At 35.8% G+C, this 22,220-nt stretch overlaps 1 protein-coding gene across 1 annotated transcript; it reads right to left on the bottom strand.

Moving 5' to 3' along the window:
* Nucleotides 1-590: 590 nt before the first annotated feature.
* On the bottom strand, nt 591-20,934 carry LOC140947339 (histone deacetylase 11-like). Its single transcript, XM_073396408.1, has 14 exons — nt 20,743-20,934; nt 13,041-13,189; nt 10,146-10,246; nt 8,976-9,092; nt 8,123-8,165; nt 7,443-7,519; nt 6,693-6,755; nt 5,328-5,424; nt 4,779-4,848; nt 4,521-4,576; nt 3,549-3,601; nt 2,952-3,038; nt 2,484-2,565; nt 591-1,425 (listed from the first exon to the last, which is right to left on the bottom strand). Exons 1-14 carry the CDS (start codon nt 20,904-20,906, stop codon nt 1,355-1,357), a joined length of 1,230 nt encoding a protein of 409 aa, XP_073252509.1. The 5' UTR covers nt 20,907-20,934; the 3' UTR covers nt 591-1,354.
* Between the last annotated feature and the right edge of the window lie 1,286 nt (nt 20,935-22,220).

Here is a 22,220-nt window from a genome sequence, read left to right on the forward strand (position 1 = left end):
AGCAAGAGACCAGTGCACCCCCTCCTAAAAAAAATCCTGGATCCGCCCCTGTTAACAAGATATATTATTGCATGGAAATGTATAGCACAAGGGCAGTCTTAGCCCCACACCATACATTGACCTGTTTGGAGGCCCATTTTTCCATTAGTTTGCTACAAATCTTATGAAACTTAAATTTGGCACTGATAATAAATCTATGGCTGTGGTTCTTTGAGAACCCATAAACAAAAAATACAAAAATTGAAATTTTGCATGAACTCTGCAAAATAGTTTATATTGCACAACTTTTATGTTGTTTAGTTCACCTGCATAAATTAAGAGCAGGCAGAGGACATTAATTTCGCATTGTGTCCTTTAATTAACTTGGGATTTAATTTAATGTAAATTGTTAGAGATGTTTTGTATACTGTAGTCTTCATTAATTTCCTCTTGGTTTATATAAGCTCAGTGAGTAAACACTAAATTAGAAAGTTGACTTAAGTGTCTAGACTACAAGACTAGTAGTCCCCATTTTTCCTTGGGAAGAGTAAAGCAAGTGAAATGGGAGCGCGTGTGAAAATCACCGCACGTGAGAAAGGCGAGACGTGGCGGTGAGAGAGAAAAATGACCTCACCTCACCTCCGCGTCTAGCCTTTCTTGCATGGGGTGATTTTCATGCACACTCGTGTTTCGCTTGCTCTACTATCTCTGAGGAAAAAAGGGGACTACTCGAAGTCTATTATTGTCAATCTTTTCAAAAAACTTGATAAATCCTCCTTACATTTTTTCACATGAAAGAGCTTTTCATTCTCAAAGAAGCAAGGATGGTTCCCATTTTGAATGCGACCTGTGCTTGAAAACTCACTTTTTGTCATCAAGTTTTTTTGTGCTTTGATTGAGTGGCCATGTGTTGCTGAGGAAGACAGCTTTTAATCTTTTATGCACATAATTATTTAACATGATGTTGAGTTTTTACATGAAATCCATTATTCACTTTATCTAAGCTTTAAAACATGGCTACCAGGATTTCCTCACAATGTCCATGTACATGTAAGTATTATTAATACTTCCTATAACACTGATAGCTAAGGACACTTAACAACAATAACTAAATATAGTATTACCATTATACCATAAGGTATGAAGCATTTCGTTTTCCATTACTCAATGGATCCTCCCCTTCTTTGCAAAAGAAAAACACATGAATGACTAACCTCTCCATCTCTTTCTAATTATTACATGCTAGCCTGTACACATGACAAGTATTCATTAAGTTTGAACAACACGACTCTTTGTTCCTAACCGATCTACTCTTACCTACTTACAAGGCAAGGAAACAAAACACTTTAAATGGTTATGGATACCACAGTATTAATTACAGATTATGATGGAAAGTGTTGTACGTTGTTTGCTTATTGTTACTCTTGCATCTGTTTCCTTTTGGTCCTGTTGAATATAAATGGACAGAAAATAAGACAAAACCCACAAAAAAAAGGAGGGGAAGGAAGGGGAAGCGGGCCTCTTCCCATTTTCTTCTCTCACCCTCCATCTCTCACGTACCCTGGCCAACATTTTTTGTGTCCCCCATGCAGGGAGGCTACCAAAAATGGATAGAATGAAGTTACAAGTGTGTATTTAGCCATTAACCTGGAAGTTCCTGGGTTTTGAGGATGGGTGCAATCACCATTAACCTCGTTAAGGCCCAATGGTGACCAACATCAATTTTCTCCTAATGATACCAATACATTGTCAAGAGATTAGGTTATGAGAATTAATAAAATGATCACCAAAAAGAAAATGCTTTGATCTTTCATTAAATTCTCTGAACACATTCTTTAAGGAAATGTATAGAGATCAGTTGGGAGAATTTGTTTCTGGATATTGGGGCTTAAAGAGTTAATGATGTAATAAAAAAAGATTGAAAAGACACTGAATAATACCCACATCACAAAACAATACCTAACCAACAACAGTTTCCACAAGACTAAGTCAGAGGTTCTTAGTTTTCTTGCCCAGTGAATGGTTCGAATTTTTAACAGGACCTCCACTTTTAGGCTTTTTCTGAATTTATTTGTACACACTTCTCTTGAAATAACACTCCTGCCAGGAAATGGGGCATAAACAATTAAGGTAAAGGTCATTATCAATTTTTATGTCGGTAACTTGTGACGATACACATTAGAATAACAAACATGAGGCTGACAGTGTGCTTATTTTAATCAGCCCTCTCTCCCATCCCACACCCTTCAAAAGAACTCTTTTTATGGGTATTTATAGCTACTTAGAGCTACAAGTTAAGGAAAATTTTTAAAGAAAAGTCGAAATGAGAATTTAAGGTGACTTCTAGAGGAATTGCACACAACCTTGGACTGCACCAGAAGGCTGGGCACTGACTGACTTGCTAATCCTTGCTTCTGATGGGCATGCAAGCCTCAGCACAGCACATCCGGGCAATTGCAGAAACAACAAAGGTTGAATGGTTTATTTAAAGTTAACAAACTCACCAGAGTCTGAATAATTACAGGAAATCAGTCCCTCTTTTTGCAAGTTAAGGATTGAGTCTGCAATGATCCGGGCTGTCCGTCTCTTGATGAGTTATTAAAAGAAACAAAAAAGGAAACATATAAATTAAACCACCTACCAACTGAAAACTTTCAAAATTTGGAGGCATAAAAATGTTATCACTTAATATTCATGGAAAAGTTTCTGGAAAATCTTGAAAAAACAAACCAAAACAAAAACACTGAAAAAGAGATCAAAATGAAATAGCAGTTACAGAGATTTCAGTGAATAAATTTTTGAAAACTTGTTGTTTTGCCCCTTTTTTTCAACACTTACAAATAAATATATGTGTAAGGAAAAGATCCATATTGATCACACTTAAAGTCAACCAATTTGTACAAGACTTTTTCCATATAAATCTGCAAAGTAACAAATAACTATTTTCGATGGAAATCAACAACATTAATTACCTGATATCCTCCTGAAGTCAACATGAAGATTGGTATGTTCCTTTTCCGAGCCTCTTGAAATACAATCTGATCTCTTTCTATTATTCCCTTGTTTGAGAAAGTGAAAACAAAACTCCAGTAACTTCCTCTGTGTAAGTGCTGGTTAGTGCTTCAGTTGTTTTTGCATTTAACACTGCATCAGTCTAAATGCAGCTATTTAACCCTTTAAACCCTAAGATTGATCAGTATCAAAATTCTCCTTGTGATATCAATGCTTTATATTAAAAACAAATTGGTGATGAGAATTAAGGACATTATCACACAAGATATCATGAGTTGATACTTCAACAACTTCTCTACTTTTATATGAAACGTACTGGGAAACCAACCTCGTTCCCAGGGTTCTCTCCTACCCGCCCTACGGAGCGAGAGAGAGAGAGACGGGTCTCTTTACCAGATAGACTAAAAAAATATTTATCGAGTGGATAGTGCAGCAATACTTCCAATGAATGTCTTACTGTGGCAGGTATGAAGAGTAAAGCAGAATGATGACACACGTATTATTAAAAGGGGATAGAATCATCTAAATGTAGAGGACTACTAAAAAACAAAGCATACCTGAGGTGTTATTGACAAATTACCCAAAGGGTCACCTTCAAGAATATCAGTCCCTGTAAAGAAAAAAAGAAGGGATCCATGTTATATGTACACTGTACAATGTATGTTTAAAGCCATTACTACTTACATCTTTTAATGCCAAGGGTACAGTTGTTATCCACAGGTAAAAGTGCATAATGAAAAGTCACCAACTATTAAGAGAAACCACCTCGGAAATTCGAAAAAGTGGTCAAAACTAGAGCTGTTCGCTTATGAAAATGAGCTCTTGTAAGCGACCGCATAGTAAAACAATAATAGAGGATGGTTGCTTATGAGAGCTTCAAAAACTCATTAAAAATTCATAAAGAAAAAACAAAAGAAATAAAATTATGTTTAATGAGTGTCTTTATAACTGATATACAGACAAGACTAAACTTTATGTCCAATTTTTTAGACCAAAATATCACCAAATCTAAACATTAGTGTTGATTTATATCAATGAGTGGTCACTTAAATGAGAGCTTAAAAACAAAGAAAAAGTCCAGTTGGGTATTAAATCCCAAACGTAGTTGCATTGGCTTATAAGTGCTTTTCATCTCAAAGTTTAAGTCACACTTCAAACGGGGTTTAACAAAGGTGACGTGGTCGTAACTAGAGCTGCTCGCTTACGAGGGTGGTTGCACGGAGAGCTTTTAATGACTGTAGAGATATTTGATGTGGAATTTTAATTCGGTTCATGCTGTTTTCTATAAGAGGGCCATCAAAACATCATCAAGTAAGTTCTATGAAATGGAGGCGGGTTTGATAATTTCTGATCCTAGCACCAGTACTGTTTGTTATCTCAATCTTGACTTTTGTTGCAAAAATCCATTTACTATGAGCATAGACAAAAAGTATGCATCAGATGTCATGAAAGACTGAGCAAATTTACCAGTGAGCTTGACTTTCAGAACAGAGTTTTGCTCTCAAATTATTCATTGTAGAAGCACTCACCAGCATTGTATGCTATAATATCAGGTTTAAAATTGTCCAGTGCTTCAGGTATATGCCTGAAATGAACAAGGAATGGCAGCATTCGCAATTATTATTATTTATTTTATTTTATTAAATATTAAATTTTTTTAATGCATTCTCAATTATTGTTACATCCACAGCAACATTTCGACATAATTAACTTATTATAAGTGACTGTCTGATGTACATGTATTATTCTGTGCTTAAGAGCAATAAGAGGAAAATGATTATACTCACTTCCGTAACAGAGGCAAGTATGTTTTATCATCTGTGCCATGCCATAACTCTATATTCTTCTTTACTGCACCTGAAAAGATTTCTTTCTGTTAGTTAACTACCAATTAACACAATTAAAAATTTTCAATAAAGGACTTAGTTGCATGCAAAATTATGTGTACTCTTCTTAGATTTAAGGAAAACCACAAACCCAAAAAAATAAGGAGGTCTGCCCACCAAAAATTTATAACCAAAAAAATTATCAAAGGTATTTTACTGCCATAAGTAATTACAAGTGAAATTGCTTAACTAATAAAAATTTATCATACCTTTTTGTTACAGTGAATAATACTCAACAACATTACAGTCAAATCGGGAATAGGTTAATTGAAAACTACAATTCAATTAGTCCTTGCTGTACAGGTATCGTGATCACAAATTAAACTTTCCAAAGTTAACGGGACAATGTCCATGGTCCCCTCTGTGTTTGTAATTTGGTGGTTGACTTTAATAAATAAAGTTGTTTATTATTTTGTATTGGAGGAACTTGACTTGATTTGACAGACTCACTTTTAACTTTCATATCTCTTGGGTAGATGTAAGCATTATAGACATCCATAATAAACACTTGTTCATCCTTGTCAAAATCAGCTTCATGACCATTCCCCTGGTACAGAATGAGTTTTTTCAGAGTAAAAAAAAGAGTATAATAATATATTACATTTTTTAATATTAATATTTAAAAATATTAATAATCAATAACTTTACATGTAACCCTGGTTACTTGATATGGACAGCACATAAATTATTTGAAAGATAATGGGGACTGCTGCCCCCAGGAGGGGTACTCTGGATTTCAAGTGACAGGGATGATCGGAGAATTTTGGGGGGGAGGGGCAATCTGAAGATTTGTGTTGTAGCGCCCGCATATCCCGGCCACATACATCTGAGAATAAATAAAGTATAACCAAACCTGATTTTGAAAACTTTATTTTCTGTGTTATACCATTTTAATGTCTTCTGGAAATTTTTAAGGCTCAGAAATTCAGCAAGGGATATTTTGGGGGTTAATTTTTGGTCTCAGGATTTTTGGGGTTTCGTTGCAAGCCCTCAAGTTTTTGGGGGGTATTCAACTTATTGAATAACCACTTTTCCATGAGCTCTTAATAACAAATAACTCACAGTGCACTTCTGATTACAATGCCAGCAAAAACCAATCTTTAAAAAAATAACACTTACAATAGTTTTCCCATAAATGCAAGAGTTTTCTCCAAATTTATCTGCACAGCGTATATCATAATAATTATATGAAGCACCCCTTGTTTCGTTACACTCTGGACAAGATGACAATTTCTCGTCTAAAATGGAAGACGCCATCTTGCTTTCAACTTCGCTGCATCAAGGTGGCATGAAACCGAAGGAACCTGTTCTTTTTTTTATCCTAAATAAAATGCACTTTATTTGAGTGTCCAGGTATTTAGGACAAAAGTACATCTCCAACTGGACACGGGACCATTTTACGTGGTCATCCGAGCCACACCGAGGTCTAGCTGCTTGCACTGCAAAGAGAGTACCTTCATTTCTCAGTTATTTTAAAACCCTCAGTATTGGCCCCACGAATGGCACCCGCAACCTTCTGCTCTGCAGTCAAGTGCTCTACCGACTGAGCTAATCTTGCTGCAGTGCATTTGCATTTGTGTCTGCGTTGCCTCAGTTCACACTTTTGAAATGTAAATGCAAGTACAATTATGAAACTTTTTCCATTATTTGTGTTGGTGCTTGCCTTTGTGTTTGCATTTGCCTTGATATAGATCACACGCGTATTTTCTTGCATTTGCATTTGTGTCACATGTGTGAACCAGGCTTAAATACTGCTATGAAGTTACTACATACACTACAGTGTTTGATTGTTTGACAAAAGAATATAATTGTCACCTGGTGTGCATCCAGATCAATAATCATGGCTTTTGACACAACATCAATGTGTTTGAAAAGGAACTGAAAGTCAAGAAGAAGAAGACTGTTGGGATTATCTTCACTTAGTGCCTTTTCCGTTTTTCAAAAAATGCTATCCTTTTAATGCTAAAAACAGGGCATCTTTTGAATATTTGTTCATAGAAAATTGTAAATTGCCTTTTTTGGTGCCAAACTTATATTCTTTTTAAAAAAGTTCTACACCTACCAACATGTTATTAATTGTGCTATAGTACTGTAAGTAACTCACATATATTGTGGTTTGCGTTATTTAAGAAGTAATGCTTTCTCATCCACACCTGCTGTATAAAAGTAACTCTCTTTTATTGTTTTTTTTTGTTTAGTTTAAGTTAGTTAAATGCATTCACCACAACAATTGCAATGGTGAATAATAACAACAACAACAAAAAAAAAAACAAAACAAAACAAAAGTTAAATTGGGGCGGAGGCGGGAGGGAGTGGTGAGAAGGAGATACGAACAGAACTTTCTACAGCCACAGTATGACCGTAACTCCCTCAAGATAAGGCAAGGGAAGATCACAACATTACAGATTACAACAATGGAGAGTTATAAGGAGGTCTCAAGTTTTGAAAGATAAAATTGAAAAATGCTAGCTTTGAACTTTGTTACTGAATTGCTGGCTAATTAGCTTTTACCCTTTTTTAAAATTTACCTTATATACCAGTAATTACTGCAGTAAGTAACTTTACCTTGATTGCCAATGTGATGTCAGCATAAGCACAGAAGCCTCCGCCCTTTGATCCAGAACAATGATGGAATCCTCCACCTGTACCATAGCAAAAAAGCTCTGAGTGATCTAGCCTTCACAGTTAACAGGTAACAAAAATTAGTCTACCTGTACACATGTATTAAATTATCTCACACATATCACAGACAAATTAATAGATTTCCTGGTTTATTGCTGGTCTATTAAGGTTAGAGGTTTTGGGTGCCTTCTCTAGCTGGAACAGAGTTGCAAAATACAGCGTATACGGCTAAACATAACCTGGTCTCAGCCACATAGAGCTAAAGTTTATAAAGCTTTAAAATTCTAATCGGAGACTAAAGCTGAATTAGATAAATAACTTCTTGCACACTCTGCCCTGGAAGCTCTCCTTATGGACACTCTCATTAGTGGAAAGCTCTACTTCTGGCCACCTTCACAAAACCCCATCTTTCTTGACAACTCCAATACAAACTCTGTATTTTTACATTCCTGTAAGTGGCCAGCTCCAGTTACAGCACAGGCACTTTGGTGTCAGCTCACAAGTAGAGCTTCCACTCTGTATAACACCAAAATTATTTTGCAACCTTCAGTCTTAAATTAACAAACAAACACATTAGCCAAATAATATAGCACAATTAAAGTTATTTTATTTCCTAATCTTACCAATGTTTATTGCCCAGCCTCTCTCTACTGCAAGTTTGGCTGCCTATGCAAGAATAAATTATCATAGAATGAGTATAGGTAATAGCATGATTTGTAGTGATATTTGGCATAACTACCACGAGTGATATTTCAAAATTGTTATACGTAATTTCACGAGCCGTTAGGCGAGTGAAATTTGAGACAGTTTTGAAATATCACAAGTGGTATTTATGCCAAATATCATGTACAAATCATGCTATTATTTGTTTATACTACTACCCACGAAAGGTTTGTAACTTTCACATGTAGGTATTTCAAATTAAGCTGAAATACCACTGCTCTTAGCCAATCAAATTGCAGAAATTTCTCAGGTAGTAGTATAAATTAAGAAATAATAGTTTAATACATGGACTGAGAATTGAATGAGCCATAACAGATGCAAAGATGCATGTAAACAAAAAAGAGATGACACAACATTTCTTTAATGGAAAAATCAAATTATTACAAGCAAAGATTTATTATGATAAAACCTAAATAAAAACAAGGCTTAAAAAATGCACTTTATTTGAGTGTGAATGTATTTTAGCACAGAAGTACTAATTGGGGTAACTATATCAATTTCTCCTACTTGAGACCAGACGGCCACTTTATGTCCATGCAAAGGTCTAGCCATTTGCAGGGCAAAGGCGGTACTTTGCATTCTCAGTTATTTTAGGACCCTGAGTATAGATCAGGTCCTGGGAATTGAACTGCGACCTCCTGCTCTGCAGTCAAGTGCTCTACCGACTGAGCTAGTCCTGCCGCAACTGACATCACAGTATGCACAGGAAAATTTGTACACTGCTCTTAAATGGAACTTTATTTACACGCGTACCAGTATTGATCCTCCAGTCTGTATTCTCATGGGCTTAAGAACCTTCCTTTGCACAATGAAGTTTGGCAGGAGGGCAACAGGAGGCACCTCACATATCATGGCAACCTTAGCACTCCACTATTAACAAAAGAAAACAGCATATTCAAATTACATGAATATCACAACTAATTTATTTTAAGTTGGTGTGCAGACATGGCTGACATATATAGTAGTTGGTTCTAATCACATGAATATATAATATAGTAGTTAGTTCTAATAAAAATAGGGGATCAAAAACTTTGTCCAGCCCAAGACAACTTGGTTCTGAGAAGAGGGAAGAAAGGACCTAAGTAAATTATTAAAAGGCCTGATTTATTAGTACTTCTTGCAGTTCTAAGTTATAACTGCAAAGAAGTTCTTGTGTCTTGAAGAATTCAAACATAAGCACCCTGCAAGGAGCCGCAAGAATTTGCCAGCTTGTGAATGCAAAAAGTTTTTGTGCAAGCATTAATTTTTGGACTGTATACAGTAGAAGCCTAGCTAGTGCATAATGAAGGTCTGAGGTATCTGGTCTAGACTCTACTGTGCTGCAAGAAAATTATAGTACAGCTACAGTCTGGGATCCTTAAAACGTGTTCTAAGTATCAACTCAAACTAAGTTTCAATGTAAACAAAAAACAACAACAACAGCAGCAACAACAGATCTTTTATAACTGGCCCTGATATTACCCCAATTGTAACTTTAAAATATTGTAACATTTAAATGAATTTCGTAACTTCAAGTTATTTGGATGGTACAAGTGTAATAATAATAAACAATTAATATTAATAATCTTTAAATAAGGGGCATTACAGTCGACCCTCTCTTAACGGACATCTGTATAAGATGTACACCTGTAAAACGGACACCTAGAGTTGGTCCCTGCCTTTGCTTATTCCCTTTATTTGACTTTTTATTAGACAGACATCTTTCTAAGACAGACACTTAGTGCCGGTCCCAAAGCTTTAAGGTGTCCGTCTTGGAGAGAGTTGACTGTACTCATGGAGGTGGTTTTTAGAATGGCAACTGTGTAAAGCTGTATGGTACATGTATAAAACTCTAAATAAACACTGTGTTGTCTTGTCATAAGGCTAAAGGAACGAAAAATTCTCAAGATTTTTGGATGTGCTAAGATTAACATCTTTGCTTACCCTTAAGCTATCTAAGTAATCTGAGGTGTGTACAACCAATAGATCCTCCTGAGTAGCTTCTCTGGGGACTACAACACTGTCCTCATTCACCATCTTGGCTTCTATGACAAAAATTTGTTCAATTTTCACATAAAAATTCAAAAAATGGATCAGACACCTCTTAAAAAAGTAAAAACTAAAATATTAATTTTTAACGTACATGGTTGTACATTGGGTATAGAAATGTCTGATGACTAAAACTAGGTTTATACCTACAATTGGCGACAAAATGAGTTTTTTACGTTTTATTAACTTCAAAAGGAGGAAATATAGCTTTCCTCCCCCATCCTCTCCGTGCAATGTTGTGCCCTTTGTTCTAGCTACCTATAGAAAACAACAAACACCCCAACTTTGAATGGAGGGGACAGGGGAGGGGTGCGGATTCTTTTGATCTCCGAAATTACCCTATTTAAGTACAATGTCTCAACAATTTTGTCGCCGATTGTAGGTGGAGGAACTTTAAAAAAATGCAAATAAAGACCACAACAGCAATATTAAAGAGGGGTGCTTGGAACAAATTAACTTGAAGCTCTCATGATTTACGCTCTAATATCAAAGCTTCTTTTGATTCATGAGCAACATGCACTTGGAACGAGAATCTAGCCATTAATCAGAACAATATCGTAATATTCTAATTTACACAGCAACAAAAAAATAATATAATTTATATCAAAATGAAAAAAATATATTTGAAAAAAATCCTTGAGAATTTCGGCTTCTCCGACAATAATGTTTGATATCATAAGCCACACAGTAAAAGACATCAAATCATATGTCTTTGATTTGTACTATTTTTATCTTAAGGTTTCTGGAAATATCTCTTCTCACCCGGACAATACCCTTGTAGAAATTAAGTATACTTTAAGTATACTTCAAGTATACTTTATATGTACTTCTCAGAAAAAAAGTACATTTGAAGTATACCTCGTTTGTACTTCCAGAAAAAAAGTATAAATGAAGTATATTTGGCAAATGTACTTCATTTATACTTCAAATACTTAAGTATACTTTAAGTATACTTCTTCAAACTTCAGTGCTTGTGAAAAATAGTTTCGCAAAGAAAAGTGTACTTTAAGTATACTTTGAAACTTAAAGACACATTCTGATCTGAGGATCTAAGAAGGTTTGTCCGGATCTTGAAATCACTACAAGACAAAAGTATACTAAAAGTATGTTTTAAGTATAATTTAACTTCAAAATACTATTCAGATCAAATCAGTTTTCTTCTATTAAGGACACAGTTGAGATCATGTAAAGATTTCTTCCGAGTGGTGAAGTATATAACAGGTTTCTAGATACACAGGGCACACATTAGCTGTTCAGTCGACTTCCTTCGTAAGAAGATCATCCGCCGATCCCTGGGCGAAATGGCAAAGTCGCACAGTTTCATTCTGGTCATTTCTTTAACGTCTTTCGTGGAATTTTTGTAAGGCCCGTGTCGTTTTACCTCCTTTTTTACGAGGACCTTAAGAAATAGAACGAGAACTCGAAGCAAAACCATTGCTCATCGTCGGACATCTTTACGTTCGAGGAAAGAAATGCATATATGAAGGTGTTGAATTACCGCTGACTTCCAGTACCGTCGCAAAATATACGGGATCTTGTGGATTTCCTAATACGGTCATGTATGAATCATTTACAGCATACCTAACTTCCATATATGGTTTTGGCGGGCGATACAGTTTCGAAGGAACGTTCGTTGAGCTTTGCAGAGAGTGTCTTCAAGATATTTATACGCTTGGAATATTGCCTTTAATTTATCTTCACAATTCGAGCACAATATGAGTGGAACTTGAAAAGAAAACAAAAGAAGTACACCATGACTGAATTTTGACGATACAAGTAAGTTTTGGGGTGAAAAATGTATCGGTTCCAGTCGTTTCAATATATATCGATTCTTCTTTGCAAATGACACACGAGTTGAGCCTTAAGGTTTACAAAGTAAAAGCTTGTTTACTTCGCCTAATGTGCAGTGTAAATTCAAAATATAAAACCCAAGTCTTGTTTTCGTTAGATCGCATTTCGTTCCAGTTTTTGTACGTAATAGGTAGACATATTTCTTTAATAAGGTAATGGCACAATTTACTTTGTGGCCAAAGAGTACAGATCTAATCATTCTTGTCTATTAAACATTTACTAAAATTAAGAAGAATATTGTGTGATGGTTCTAAGCAATAATTATTAAGTACAAGTGAGTTAAAGAAAGTTCAGAAAGAAACCTGTTAATATACATGCACCTTCCTTGAAATGTTCTCATTGCCAATGAAAATTTTACTAAAATCAAGAAGAATAATATATTATGGTAATCAAATGCAGTGAGTTCCTTTGATAAGAATAGAAAATGTATATTTTTATGTTGTGGAAACCTATTCCAACAAGATTTGCTATATATTTTTTTATGTTTTCTTAGTACATTTGTATTGCTTTTTTTGTTATATCAATAAATGATTTTACAATATAATTGATCTCAGTCTGACGTGTCTCAGTGATTGATAAACATATTGCATTGAGTATACTTTAAGTATATTTTAAGTATACTTGAAGTATACTTCCCATTAAGTATACTTCAAGTATACTTTCATTTAAGTATACTTTAAGTATACTTTTTAGGTGTCGAAAAGTTGTGTACTTAAAGTATACTTCTGGTAAGTATACTTAAAGTATACTTTAAGTACAAATGAAGTATACTTTTTAAAGTGTTTATCACCTATATAAAGTATACTTTAAATGTACTGAATTTCTACAAGGGTATGACCAGTTACAACGTAAACCATAAGATTCCGACTGAATTATATGCCTGAAGAGAATTATTGGATGTTTTAAAGACCAATCTATGTACCTAACTAATGCTTATACCTTTAAGGTACTGAAAAACTTTTCCCCATTTCCCAGAATCAAAAGGATGAAGCCTTTCTAATCCAAGAAAACCAATATTGTAGTCATCAGAGTAAACTATAGGCCACTGGTTGGCATTTGTTTCCACATACAAATGACATTGTTGAGTGCTGTAAGTGAAAACAAAACAGAACACAGTCAGTCGATGCACAAGCACATTTCATACCATTTCTTAGCTGATCTGGCTGATTTGCATATCACAAGACATGCACATGAAACAGATAGCGAGAAGAGCATCCGGAATATCTAAACAAACGTTGTGGAGTTGAACTAGTTACAAGCTGAAATTGTGATTATAGACCCAAAGCCATAGCCAAGCACTAATTTTTTTATATACCATAGAGAATTCACCGATGGATTTGTCCAAGGAAAGCCAAACATCGATGAATACTTCTGAATTCGATCATCAGTAAAGGTGAGAAATGACATGGAGTCTGCATACACCATTGTCAAAGAAAGATTAATTTCCCAAACATATGTAACCTTTTTTATCAGTTTCCAAATAATAGATATATATCGATTATTTGCTCGCCAATGTTATTGATTCATTTCTTTTGTTAGTTTGGTCATTGAAGGCGATTTCTCCCGCCTGGCACCTGCGTGTTTCTCACCTCCTACGTTCATGTTCCTTTAGATACTGTTTTTAACCAAATAAAATAAAATGAAATGTCATAGGATGAATTAAAGTTTGCTAAAAAAGTAGTGTCCAGGTCAGCGTGGTCCCATAGCTGACTTTGTCCCTTTAAGGATAGAGTATCAATGGCAATGGGCAAGGGGTAGGGGGTGCGGGCGGGGGTAAGGGGATGAGGTGTGGGTGGTAGTGATAAGGGATGGGGGTTTTGGTAGCAGGTCAAATTGAAACATGCATAACCCATTCGAGTCTTTGACAGTTCTACAGAAATAACTATTCTAGTCTCAGTATTTGGTAGCAGTTCAATAAACTTGTTCTGGCTAGAGTTCTTTAAATGTCTTCTGCTCCTCATAACATGAAGACCCATACATTGGGAGCTGGTCAATTTGTTGAGTTCATCTTAACCCGTGAAAGGAATGAAACACAGAATGATGATGTGAACTTTCAAGAAAGCAAAGAACATTTGATAATAATAAGCCTATAAGATCTGAATTATTTTAGTTGTTCAGAAATAGAAAAAATACACGAATTACATTGTTCAAGGAAGGTTAGAACGGGTAAAATGGCAGATCCTACTGGTTTTGACTTTCACTCGAACATTCCAGTTCTTAAAATACATTCAAGAACATTATGTGTATTTACTATTACAACAAGGGGATTAGACAGCCGCCAGCTGCCGAAAGGCAGGGAGTATTACACTCTAAAACCTGTATTTTTCAATTAAGGAGAGGCTGCTTAATTTAATGACGCCTTATTTCTTATTTTAAGAAAACTGAACTTATTTTAAGGGGGTTGTTTTGTATTTAAGTTTCTATCATCTTAATTTAAGAGCACGTATCATCGTTCTTAAATCAAAATTTTAAAACAAGAAATGGATTCTCATTTCAAGATAAACGCAAGTTCTTATTTTAAACATTTTGGATAAAACTTAAAAATGTCGCTTTACAGTAGCCGAAATGACCAAAATTTGTACACTTTTGGAGCTTAGTTTAGTGGTTAAGAAGCCTTACGGCGGTTTAGAATTAAAATCCTCACAGCAGTATTTCAATATGATCACAGCTTGTCGTTTCACTGCGTTTCATAAACCACTCGCTCATCGTATTCATTGTTGGTCTTTTCCTCGCCTGCAACAACAATGGCAAGTTTTCCTCCTGCCACTCATGCACTGCAAAGAGCGTCAAACGATTGTACTATTCTTTCGAAGCGACCATTTTATCGATTCGACAACTCCTTCGCCCATGTTTTTTGTTTGTTGTTGGCTGCGATTCATGAGAACATGTCACGTGGCACGCCTTTGAGCCAATCAGAGAAAGTATGAAATTTCCGTTGCACTTCAAATATTCAGGTGTGCAGTCGAATGAGAGCTCGAGGACTTGACTGGTGTGATTTCTAATGGCAAAAAAAAACCTTTTGGCTTTGGTGCATGTGAAATCTTCTCTTCACTCATGTGGCCTGTATTTTTTCCAAGAAACGGACTGGAGAACAATAATAAATTGAAATCATATATGTAAGAAAAAGGTGAGGCCTAGGAAAGTGTAGCTTGAATGAGAATTGTCAGCTGAATTGTTTCTCACAAGATGATCCTGATCGATCTTTGTTTCTTTGTTTCCTTTCACAGCTTCTTAATAAGCTTAAGTTATGTATTTTGTATTAACATGCATACTGTTTTATACATTTACTACTTATCATGGAATAAGCAAAAGGCAATATTTTGCTATGAGCAGTGAGGCTGTGAGTTTGAGAGGTTGTGAGGCTGTAAAGCTGTGACATTAGGTAGTGAGACCTTGAGGTTGTGAGGCTGTAAGGCTGTGAGGCTGTGATATTGTGAGGTTGTCAGGCTGTAAGGATGTCAGACGTAGTTAATCCATAAACTGATAATAGATAGTAATCGATATCAATCATCTCTAAATATCGATTTCCGATATCAATCAATAGAAATCAATAAAGAACAAAAGTTGTGACTGATTAATATCAATTAGAAGTCGATAGTGATTTTTTATTGATATATTTTAAATTTTTATCAATTACTGTCAATTTCTATCAATTGTTATCGATTTTGTTAATCGATAATAATCGATAAATTATTTTTTCTGTGACTTCGATTTCTATCGATTTCTGATGTCAATCGATATTAATCAGCGGATTAAATTGATTAATATCGATCATATCGATTGATTTCTGGTATTGATTTTTATTTATTAACTATGTCTGGAAGGATGTGAGGTTTTGAGGCTGTGCAGGGTTGCGAGACTGTAAGTGTGTGAGGCTGTGAAGTTGTGATGCTGAGTGGTTTTCAGGCTTTGAGACTGACAGGCTGTGAGTTTGCATTGTGAGATTGTGATGTTGTGTGAAGCTGTAAGGTTAGGAGGTTGTGAGGCTGAGAGGTTGTCAGGCTGTGAGACTATGAGACTGTGAGACTATGATATGAGACTATGATATGATGCTATTAGGCTTTGAATCTCTGGGGGGGGGCTGCGTTTTCTCTTATTCCATCTTTTACCTTCCCCTCATTTAAGAACTCTCAAATAACCCCTGATAACCTAGCATGGTCAGCAATTAGAAGGGATTTGACTTCATAGAGGGAGAGAAGGGTGGAGGTTAAAGGAAAATGTTTATGAGCAGGGAAAGGACTGGTGTAAAATAACCATCACATAGTTGGTTACCATGACAACAAGATGGATCTGGAGCAAGCTTCTACATCAGCAAGGGCCATTACAGTAATTTTGTAAGCTTGATGAAAATTGTTGAGACTATGTAAGGGTGTCAGGCCTGACAAAAAACCCATCTTTCATGTAAAAATGTATCGTATATCATGCCTGGTATGATCCCTTAAAACAATGTTGTTAAGATAAAGAAACATACTTAATTAAATCTTCATGTGAATTGATTAACATCAAACTAAAAAGTCAAAAGTATGTTTAAAAAGTTAATAAACTAAAAGCAAGTCTTTTAGATGATTTATTTATGTAAAAAGGCCCTTTGCATTAGTTGATTACGTGATCAACTTTCGGTAAACACAAAAACAGTTCGCTTTTGAAAACTTTTGTTTGCACGAGCTGAAAGAGCATATTAAAATTAGGTACAGTGGAACCCCGTCCTATGGACACCCGCTTAATACGGACACCCGGATATAATGAACGGTTTCGTTTGTCGTGGCGAAAAAGAAGCTCATATATTTTCTCTAAAATTAATCCACTTAATACGGACATCCGGTTAACACGGACACTGTGGAATGTCCCATTGATGTCCATATTAACAGGGTTCCACTGTAACCTGTAAATCTTCAACCGTATATCTCAAAAGTGGCGATCGCAATGGCCGCGGTAAATTAGAAGGATTTGTATGCAAAAAACTCTTTTTGCCACCCAGCTGTTTTCATGTTTACTGAAAGTTGACCACATGATCATCTAATGTAAAAGGCCTATTTGTTTTAACTTGTTAAAACAAACACTCATGACTGGAAAAGAATTGATTAAGACATCAAGGTCTCTACTTGCATAACTCAACACTATGACAGGCTTATATTATGACAAATGACTACTATTTAAAAAAGATACACAAAAATGTAGTCATTTGATATTATATATTATTTTACCCATTTTCAATCCTCACCTGCGAATACATTTTTACAGTGTAACAACCTTTCTGTTACATCTGGACATTTGAACATTGCTGATGAAGTTCATCAGCCTGTATTAGCTGTGAGTTGTACACAATAGAAGACCTCTTATCAACAAATTCCATGTAGTAAATATAAATTTGCATCTCTACATAAAATATGTGAACTAGCTAAAAGTTCTTTCGAATTGAGTGTGTGAGTTTAAAGGAGCTGTGTCATGAAATTCAGCCAAATTTAAGGTAATTATAAAATGCCTGTTAAATTAAGAGAAACAAAAAAATAACTGCTTAAAACATTAAATAGATGTCATGGATGGGCAAAACTGAAGAAGATTGAAACAGATTGAAATTAGGGTTTTTGAAAACTGTTCAGCCTTACAGTTTTTCAAAGCTGATCCCTGCTGCTTGCAACTTCAAAAATAATGCTCAGGAGACATATTTGTTTGTCTCGAATCTCTGATTTTGTCATTTCCATGTAATTTCTTTGTTTACTTTAATTTCCATAGCGACTGAGGGCGAGTAATAGCCAAATTAAACAAAATGAACTGGATCACTGCCGTGACACAGCCCCTTTAAAGTTTATTTCAAGGTTCAAACTGGGCAAGGTCAGGTCCTAGTTCTTGAGATTAGAAGAGGGTCGTAGACTTTAAGTTATAACGATTCTAGAGGGGATCGTATGTCTTAGTTGTTCTTGATATTTGGGGGGAGTGATCTTAGATCTTACTTTTTGAGACTGTGAGGTTTCTCAGGTTTGGCCAGTTGTTCAAGAGCAGGTTGTTACTAACCTAGAGATAATGTGGAACTTAGTTTCTGTTTCTCTTTTTCAAACGTTTTCCATTGTAAAATTTAACCAGTCATTTCAGAGCATCCAAACATATCCTTAATATAGTTTTAAAAGGATTTAGAAGAGGAATTAATGTTCCATGGATGTTCAGATTTGAATTTCAAAGTTCACTCTAACTGCCTTACCCTGCTTTGAACAACCTGCTTATCTATTAAAGACTTCAAGGGAGAGGAAAACAGTCACAGCCTTGTGTTATGCACATCTTTTGACAAAGCAAAAAATAATGGAACTTTATATTTATCAGTTAGGTGAAATTGGAGTTCAAAATTTAGCAAAAGCTAATCCAAAAGGAAAGTGAAAATAAACATTATTTTGAGTTTAGGAACATTGGAATGTTATCTGTCAAAAGTCTAAAAGATTAAATTCCGTCTGATGGAATAACATCCAAGAACGACTTTTTCCTACTGATGGCTTTAGGAGTGCTGATTTCATTTACAGCTGTACATGCATGCTTACAATACAATAATACTCTTTGTTTTCCCTATATTTTCATGATTTTGTCTGAGTTTTATACTGATGCCTGATTTGTATTTGATGGTGTACATGTGCCACCTCGCATTCAGAGGAGCATGTTTTTACTGTATAGACATTAGCCAAGAATTTAATAGTGATTTTTAGTAGTAAGAGTAGGTGAGGTAGAATCTCAGGTGTAAGTGGCACATCATGCCGCAGTTGATCCCAGTTTCCATAGCTTGAAGTGACTAGGAAAATTTCTCTCCCCCTCCGCGGGCAGACAAGGTAATTAGTTGGTGTCTACCTGCCATTTTTGACATTATTTCAAGGGTCACTTGGGTGAAGGCATAAGGCAGCAGTAATTAATGATGTTATCTCTCTAAACATTTTGTTACTTCATTAGTAAAGGTAGAAATGTGGTTGTTTATTTGTGACTTATGATGATCAATGTTGTTAGTCAGTGCTACTGGTTTCTACTACAAAAACTGTGCTTGAAAACTCTGTTTCAAGTTATTATGATGTACTGTTCCATACAATTATTGTATGGAACAGTACATCGTCTAAATAGTCTCCTAGCCACAGAAAACTGAAGAAAAGTATTGAGGAAGTGGGCACAGACTTCTTACTGCTGCCTAATGGGCACAGACTTCTTAGTTTATCTAGTACTTCCTTTGAAACACCACTTGTAAATGGTTTGTTGAATAAGTTGCCATTACTACATTACTACTCACTGACTAGTGCATTCATTTGCCAATCAGATTGCAGAATTTGGGACAATGAGCTTTTGTTTCTTTAATAACTGAAGTGAAGCACTTCCTGCAACCACTCTTGTAACTGACCAGCTCTAGTTACAACCACCATTGTGAAACCCTGTTTGAAAAGCTAGCTCTTGCAAGCGACCAGAAGCGACTGCAACCACTTTTGGGCCATAACCCAACTGGACTTTTCCTTTGTTTTTAGGCTCTCGTAAGCTACCACTCAGAGTTTTATTTATATAAATGAACATTAATAAATGAAACTGCATTCTGTGCTAATGGTTCTTGTACAGTGTAGTATTGTATTATTTTGTCAAAGTACAAGGTCATTTCCTTAGTGATCACTTAGACAGTAAGTTTAGCCGTGGCTATATCAGATGTAAAGATACTAATTAAACATTGATTTCTTTATTTTTCTTTATGAATTATTAATGAGTTTTTGAAGCTCTCGTATAAGCGACCACCCTCTATTGTTTTAACATGCAGTCGTTTACGATCTGATAAGCAAGCAGCTCTATATATAGTCACAACCACTTTTTCAAATTTCCAAGGTGGTCACTTTCGAGAGCTTCTACTGTAGTCAGTAAAAATAGCTATCTAGAATAATTAAGTTTATTTAGTTCAGATGTTCTATTCCGAGTGCAATCTTTATTGTAGTAAGTGTTAGTTTTGTAGTAATATTGCTTATCCTGTGGCAGGTGGTTGTTTTTTTGTGAAAAAATATATTTATTTTGTTTTACAATGCCCAAAATGGGATTACCATTCTTTCCTTTTTAGTCCTATTTTTTTCCCAAAAACAAAACAAACAGAATCAAAGATGGTGTGATATGCCCATCGATCATGAGCAACCACAATACAAGGTTTTAGTGGTCTTGTAACTATGTCAAACTTCAAGTGTGGAGAAATAAAAGAGAACATTGATTTGGTGTATATTAAACAATGTTGTCACAAGTTTAGTAGTTTGATGTTTGAACAGGGCCTTTGATCCGCTCTGAGCTTTCAGAATCCTTTTTCTTGAAACAAGGACTGGTTTTTCTTCTTGAAAAAAGAAATTTTTTCTTAAAAGCAGAAGTTTAACTTAAGAAAATTAAATTCTTAAATAGTTTTTGAATTTAAGAAAATACCTGCTCATAATAAGAATTATTTTTCTTAAATTAAGATTTAGAATGCTTTTACTTAAAATAAGGCCTGTTTCTTATTTCAATAATTTTCCCTTGAAATAAGATTTTTTTTCTTAAAATAAGAAATTTCATTTCAGAAAAAAAAAACTCTTAATCTGAAGTTTAATTTGAGAAATTTTGTTCTTAAAATAAGATTTTCAGGTTTTAGAGTGTTAGTTACAACGTACGAAAGCTTACTCACCTTTCTAGATCGTCTTCTTGCTTCTTGTTCAGTTTTTTTAGTACCGACATATCACGTTTCGTTTGTCGATGCTTCACAGTCGCACTTGCACAGATAAAAGCTGCGCATTGAGCCGAAACGATGGCAGTAGCATACTTCAAAACGTTAAACACTTCATTCGGCATGACACTCCAAGACCCGCCATTTTGTTAGTTTTTTTCCAGGACCTCTCGGTCAAACTTGTTCTCCCGTTGATCAACACGTCATGTAAGACAAAAGTATTCTGTCTCGAGTCACACCCGATGTCGCAAAAAATAAAACAAGCCAAGTGGCTGCACTACTATCTTGGAGCGCCCTCGCATTTTTCGCGTCACTCTTTACTGAACGACCGCACTACTTTATCATCCTGCAGCAGGCTATAGGCCTGTGTACAGCTGGTACTGAGCCGCCTTATCTCCTCAAGAAAGATCGAAATGTCTTGTATCTGTTGTATTGATGTTTGCTCCAGGGGAGGGTACCGCTGAAGCTTCAGAATGGCAGATCGAGTGAGAGTGGTACGGTGCTTGTGATGGTAGTAGGCATTAACATAAAACACATCTGCGATGCGATTTCTTTTCTTTTTGCTGTTGTTGTTAGTGACAGCGATATTGTTTGGGTTATTAATGAGCTAATTAGGCAAGTAGTCTTGAGAGCTTCGTGGCGCCCTTCAGACTGTGGTTAACATGAGATCAGGCCCAATTTTAGCGGTTCTCATACATTCTCTCTAACGGCCAGCGCTAAAATTGGGCTCTCTTTTCGTTTCGCCATGCCCGCCGGAATGTAATTTTCAAAGCGGAACGAAAATAGAGCCTGATCTCGGGTTAGACTGTGGTCGCCTTTTAAAAATGGTCATCTGAGCATCAGCTGTCTACAGCACCTTTACCTTTCAGCATGGGCACTGATCCAGTCCCGGCAGGAGCCCATGAGCTCCTGGCCCCGGAGATCAACCCGTGACATCCGCTCTGCAATCCAGCGCTTTACTAACTGCAAGTTGTTAACTTCCGTCAAGATGAAGATCCGATTGGGTTTTCCATTACACCTTGGGGCGTTACGACTCCCCCCACCCCTTCCTTCCCCCACGCACGTGCACTCCCCTCACTTAATCTGGTGAAAAAGAGAGACTAGTCGCAGTCTAATCTGATCCGGATATGCTTAGCCCCAAGTTTTTCTCCTTTATCGTCTTGGAATCAGTGTTGTTGCCTGTTGCCACGATGTTATTTGTTAATCAAAATATGATCAGCACTTCCACTTCTGAGATGATGAATACATGGAATTTCGTATGTTTGAACCCGGGAATGAGGAAATCAATGAAGAGAAGATCTTCGCAGTTAAAGACGCAACTTACTGAGATGCGAAAAGAAAGCCTGAAAAAATTCAGGCTTGCCTCATATTCTTTGCAGAAAGTTCGGGTATTTTGAATTTCAATCTTTCCAATCATTGCACCCAACACATGCCAATCG

The sequence above is a fragment of the Porites lutea genome, chromosome 9, assembly GCF_958299795.1.
Source record: "Porites lutea chromosome 9, jaPorLute2.1, whole genome shotgun sequence".
Lineage (NCBI taxonomy): Eukaryota > Metazoa > Cnidaria > Anthozoa > Scleractinia > Poritidae > Porites > Porites lutea.

Coding starts and splice junctions, on each gene's coding strand:
- LOC140947339 (XM_073396408.1), bottom strand. CDS start 20,906: ATGCCGAATGAAGTGTTTAACGTTTTGAAGTATGCTACTGCCATCGTT. Junction 10,247..13,040: donor AGTTTTTCAGTACCTTAAAG/GTATAAGCATTA, acceptor TTTTTGTCATAG/AAGCCAAGATGGTGAATGAG. Junction 4,577..4,778: donor TACTTGCCTCTGTTACGGAA/GTGAGTATAATC, acceptor TGTTCATTTCAG/GCATATACCTGAAGCACTGG.